We start from the raw sequence: 6,000 nt of genomic DNA, 5'->3' as shown, positions 1-6,000 counted from the left end.
GGAGATGACGTAAGGTTGCCGTAGAAACCAAACAGGCTCTTGTCGGTTGTGTCGCTTTTCTCCTGTGCTGAAAATCATGTAACGTTAAATGACATCTTCAAACAACCAATATTTAATATGCGCTTTTATCGTCCTTATATTTAAAATCTGAAACGTTTTTTTCCGAGATGATGAGCGCAATGGTTCAATCAGGAGATGAAATAAACCCAGAACTTAAGAGTCTGGTCGCAAAAACCAGAGAAAAATCTGAAAACAAGATTATCGACGTGCTTTCAGCATTAAAAGGTAGAGTACTGTCCTTTCTTACGTTTGTCATTGTAGAATTTCGTTTATTTAACGGTATAAATCGTCACGGTTTAGCTTTTTGCAGCTCACCCAAATACGGTGTGACAAAAAATCTTTAAAAAGTACCAAATTTCCCACTACCCACTTCTGAAGTCGTGATTACGAACTCTTCGCATTCAAATTTTGACTTGAGAGGGCGTTCATGTACAATTTTTAACCTTGGAAACTTGTATTTACGATCATTCCGATAGCACGTGAAGACAGCATTACCTTTCTGTAAATGTAAGCTCATAAAAAGGCATGTAAATTAATTCTACACTTCTTATAAAAATGTTACATGTCAGCTATCCTAGACCTAGAACACAACCATGTATCTCCTGTATGAATGAGCTTAAACAGCTTTCACTTGAACAGATCTTCTAGGCAGAAAGTCTTTAGGAGATCAGAGGGATCTGGAGGCGTGTAAACAGAGTCTTTACTCTTACGGTGTGCTGCAGTACTGCTCATCTTCACTGAGATTCAGTCCAGTCAAGGTTCAAGGGGGCTATGCAGTCCTGACACAGATGGCAGACCTCCTCAGGTACTCAAATTCAAGTTGCTTTTAAATACACAGTGAATACTGCTGTCATTCGCAGTCTTGTGGAGTTTTAATGCATGTTTTTGTCCGTCTAGCACATGCTGTGTGGGTCTGGGTGATTTCAGACACATGGATGTGTTCAGTCATGAATTTCTGCCATCAGTTGTGGAAAGTCTTCTTTTTCTTGCAGACCGTCTAATGAACAGAGCTTTGCGGGTAAGATATTACAGTTTCCTGAATCACATAGAGCAGGGGTTTTGAAACTGGGGTCCAAAAGCGGTCTGTGGAAATATTTAAAGAAAACTGTGTAAAAAATGTCATAAGTAAATAAATAATAATGTTAAAATTAATAAAAACAATAATGAAAAGATTAAAATAAATAGAAAATAGATTCAAATTAGTGCTGTTAATCGATTAAAAAATTAACTAATAATTAATCGCACATTTTTTCTGTAATTAATCGTGATTAAAAACATTGGAGTTTTTAATATTTTTATATTGTAATAATTTCACAGTTACTCTCCATATCTCTATGAAATTGATTAAAAAACAAAAAACATTAATTATAGACATTCAACATTACAGTATAACTAAAGGCTATCTATTTCAACATTTATTAGTCTTTAAAAATTAACTTAATTTAAGTGAAATTAAAATAATTTTCACATAAACCCATTATAATAGATGTCATATTTACCTGTGGCCTTCCTTCCTGTCTAACACATAGGAAATATACAGAAATTGAATAAAGTTATCAAATACTTTACAGTCATCTCTGCCTAAGTTATAAATTAAATATAGATTAATCCTTATTAAAGCTACAATTTTCTGTGTTATCTTTTTTTTTTTGGATTAACATTAATGACAGACATTACAGTAACTGGTTTATTAGGCTGCTGTGCCTTTAAAACCTGCCGCTGCCGAACATCTCATTTTCTCACAACTCTTCAAGTTCATTTAAGACATTATTTAAATCATTTAAGACTGCTCTTATGAGGATACTCAACAAAACGGACATTTTGGCATAATTCTGTGTGTTACTGTTTGTTCAAGAGCGAAAGAGAACTCGATACTCGCGCACATCTTTCTGTGCACATGAGTCGCGTGTGTCACATGAATCTGACATAGAGAACTTCAAGTAACAGGGTTTGGGTTATTTAATGTATAGTCAGCTGGTTATAAATGCAAAATAAACCCTTTCTAACTAGTTCTATCACCTCTGGCTTTTATTTGAATTGGTAGAGACTGCATATATAGAAACCAGATCATTTTATTTCTCTCTGCAACAGGACAAGGCACGTGATGAGCTGATTCGTTTGTTTAGAAAAGTCTTTGATTCCATTGGCTGGCTCCTCAGGGCTCACAGACATCTCATTCATCATGGTAAACCACTTCTTCTATAAATTTAGTGGCGTGTGACCGTCACAAGATGTTTAGAGATGATTTTATTTTAGCTTGAACTGAAACTGTTTTCTCTTCTCAGTATTGATATCTAAACATTATGAGAGTGTCCAGATCTGTGAAGACGATGATGTCTCCATTGTTACTGTCACCATGTGGAACAATATCTTAAGGGCAAACGGGTACAACAGAAAGCTACTTGGTCTATAATACAGTCTTTATCCACATGACTGCTTCACACTTTGGAAAATCTTTTCCCTTGTTTTTTTCTGAAGTGCTGTAGTGGCTGAGATGGGAAACAGGGCTCTGACTGACATCATGGATGATATTGTGTATAAAATGTCCAGTAGCTCAAATCCTGTGATTGGCAGAGCAGCTGTAAAGACCCTTGTTCTGATTATGGACCACAGCAGCTCAACCCGTCAGCTCATTCACAGACGATACAAAGGTACAGTTGCACTCAGATCTCAGAACATCTTCGAGCTTTAAGGCCTGTTCACATCAAGGACGATAACTATAACAATAAAGATATAGTTTTAAAAAAGTAATTCTAGATTTAAAAGAATAGCAGAGTCCATACTACAACTATAAATAATAGAGTGCAACAGTCAGGTTTCAGAAGTAAAAACACGTTTATTTCTTGATTTTTAATGATAACTTACAAACCTTTAAAAACAGACCTACTGTGAGGTACAAGGTTGTTAATCGATGATATTTGCTTCTGTTGAAGCCGATAGCATGATTATTTCAACTTATTTTTAAAATAAGCAAAACGTGCCAAAAGAGCTCCTTAGTAGAGTCAGTCTCCCTACACTCTCAAAATACTTAGTCCCCCTGTAGTCAATAATTTTATCCCTTAAAACTCATCTTTGATAACCAAAATGGCATATTTAAAGTTTTTTCTTGTGAAAAACATTTATTCATGCCCTAAAATAACTTGAATGTAACTCTACACCCTTGCTTCATTTAGTATACGCGGATCCATGAATATGCAAATTAGCCCTGCCTCAGAGATCCACTCGGTCCACTCGCCCCACACGTTAACATGATTGGTTACAAGGTAGTTTGTGACATAAGAAACATTGGCGATTTCAAACCACGTTTTTGAGGCTGTCTTTTTTTTTTCATTGCAGTTTTTAAGGAGAAAATACTCAGAAATGGTGTTGACATGAATTTGCATATTAAAAACACCACATAGACATACATTTAAACTTGATTTTCACCACAGTGGGTCTTTAAATATTTTTGTGTATATATGTATATATATGTGTGTGTGTGTCAACATTTTTAAATGAGTAGTTTTGTATTTCTCCATAATTTTTAATTCAGTTATGGTGTTCCTAATGCTACATGGGATTGTAGTTCTTTCCCTCACTAAAGCCGTTAAGTACACAGTATTTTTTTCCGATTTTCAATACTTTTTTCCTTCAAATTAAAGTTTGTAATGTTATGATTCACCTCGTAGCTGGTTGGCTTGGTTCATGGCTTATAACGCTTTAACAAGGACTTTATTTAAATCCAAAAGGGAGAAATGAACGAAAAAAATACTTCCAGAGAAAAAAGTGGGCAGGTACTGTTACACTCTGTAACGGCACACTGGAACAATATATTTGGAATCACTTTCAGAGCTATTTTTTCTTTCTAGCTGATGAATGATAAAAACAGCCAATCACAATTCATCCTGCTGTAAAGTGCTCGAGCATTTAAAGCAGCAGACAACAGAACTGCATCGCATGCTTATAATGAACAGGGCTGCGTTTCCTAAAAGCATCATAAGCCTTGATCGTTGAACAATTGCCACCAGTGGTCTCTACGATCAACTTAGGCTTACAATGCTTTTGGGAAACGCAGTCCAGGACGGTATTGTGCATTGGTTTGGATGGTAGTATAGTTATAGTTATCGTTCTTGGTGTGAACGGGCCTTTAGTCCCTGAGTGTTTCCAATGTTTGGTCCTGCAGGTTTAGCTGATTTGGCCGTGAAAGACTGGCGTGGTAAAGGCTTTGACTCTGCTCTGGATCAGCTTATTGATCACCTGCGGTCAGACGTTCCATGGAGAGACACTAAGGTCAGCAGCCACCAGCTCAGAGCGTCTGCTAAATGTCTTAATGGAGACATCTTTTACATTTGGTAGCATTTTATTTTTTCCTAGAAGTCCACCTATAATGTTAAAGTCACCATGAAAACAAAATTAATAATTCTATTTTTTATGGCATATTGCATTATTTATTATAAATGATTTATCCATGTACATAATTATTTTTTCAAATTCATGTATCTCGTAATCTTTAATCTAAATAACTTCCCCTCCCTCTTGCGACAACATTTCTTCTCTTCTCTGATGGCGTTTACTGGCGTGAGGGCGGGGCAACCTGTCACTCACATGACATCACAGCAATAGCAAACCACAATACAATGATCTAATCAATTCCCCATGGACAAAATCAAGTCCCACCCTACATTTTTTCTTGTTCAAAAAGCCATTTCACTCAGATATACGTCACAATATGGAAGAAAAACTTCCGTTTCATGCTGACTTAAAGGTGTCTTGCATCAAAACTCATAGTTTTACGTGATCATTTTATGCCATCTCTCTGACCTCTTAAACTGGCTGTTTTTGCTACTGTACTTTTAGAAGGTTAGTTCACCCAAATGTGAAATTTCTGTCAATAATTACTCACCCTCATGTCGTTCCAAACCCGTAAGTTTGTTCATTTTCAAAACACAAATGAAGATCTTTTTGATGAAATCTTAAAGCTTTCTGTCCCTCCATAGACAGCTACTTGACTACCACTTTTACGTTTAAAAAAGTTCATAAAGAGATCGTAAAACTAATCCATATTGAGCGGTTTAGTCCAAATTTTCTGGAGATCTTAAATCTAAGAGATTAAATCTGTTCATCATATAAAGCAATCGAGTCTCTTCAAAAAATTTGGACTTAACCGCTCAATTCATATGGATTAATTTTAAGATCTCTTTATGAGCTTTTTAAAGCGTCAAAGTGGTAGTTGCGTAAATGTCTATGGAGGGACAGAAAGCGCTCAGATTTCATCAAAAAGTTCTTCATTTGTGTTCCGAAGATGAATGAAAGACTTATGGGTGTGGAACGACATGAGGGTGAGTAATTAATGACAGAATTTTCATTTTTGGGTGAACTAATCCTTCAATACTTCCGTCTATCGATCTCTATTTTAATTGTCTAACCTCTTTGCTGGAGAAATGACAACGTCATTGATCGAGACCATGAGGATTTTTGAATTTTGCATCATATTTATTGATGAACTGTAGAGGAAGTTTTCTCATATTCATGATGTATTTCTTTACTCTGCATTATATTAAGGAGACATCTGAGGAGTGTGTGAGAGCAGCTTGTATTATCCAGGCAGTCTGGAGAGCCCATCAGACCAGAAAAAGACTGAGGAAACTCCCAAGAGCGGTCAGCACATTACAGCGCAGCTTCAGGTAAGGAAATGACGCAGTAAAGTCCCTCTGAATAAAGAAGCTGAACACAACAACTATGCATTAAAGAAAAGGAAAAGGCTAAGCGCATATAGCGGTAAAAGTGAAAATAGCAGTTTTCTTTGCACTAAATGAAAACAGTTGTTAGATGCTATTTATACTTAAACTGCAAACAGTGGCAGATACAATTTTCATCACAATGTATTGTAGCCCACTCCTATACCTAACCTGCAGAACAGTAAAGGTGTCCTTGAAGGTTCAGAAAGAGAGGTTTTGAGCG

The 6,000-nt window shown here is 36.1% G+C and overlaps 1 protein-coding gene across 1 annotated transcript in view; it reads left to right on the top strand.

Annotated features, from left to right (window-relative positions):
• Positions 1-6,000, top strand: part of LOC127514531 (IQ calmodulin-binding motif-containing protein 1-like) — a 12,438-nt gene continuing 6,438 nt past the window's right edge. Inside the window, exons 1-8 of the mRNA XM_051897452.1 lie at positions 1-285; positions 700-865; positions 958-1,078; positions 2,152-2,245; positions 2,346-2,445; positions 2,539-2,711; positions 4,223-4,329; positions 5,602-5,723. Of these exons, the coding sequence (XP_051753412.1) occupies positions 168-285; positions 700-865; positions 958-1,078; positions 2,152-2,245; positions 2,346-2,445; positions 2,539-2,711; positions 4,223-4,329; positions 5,602-5,723 (1,001 nt within the window). The 5' untranslated portion in view covers positions 1-167. The remainder of the gene's footprint in view (positions 286-699; positions 866-957; positions 1,079-2,151; positions 2,246-2,345; positions 2,446-2,538; positions 2,712-4,222; positions 4,330-5,601; positions 5,724-6,000) is intronic.

Source organism: Ctenopharyngodon idella, chromosome 6 (genome assembly GCF_019924925.1).
Source record: "Ctenopharyngodon idella isolate HZGC_01 chromosome 6, HZGC01, whole genome shotgun sequence".
NCBI lineage: Eukaryota > Metazoa > Chordata > Actinopteri > Cypriniformes > Xenocyprididae > Ctenopharyngodon > Ctenopharyngodon idella.
Note: the sequence above shows the minus strand (reverse complement) of the source record. Positions and strands in the feature narration are given on the sequence as shown.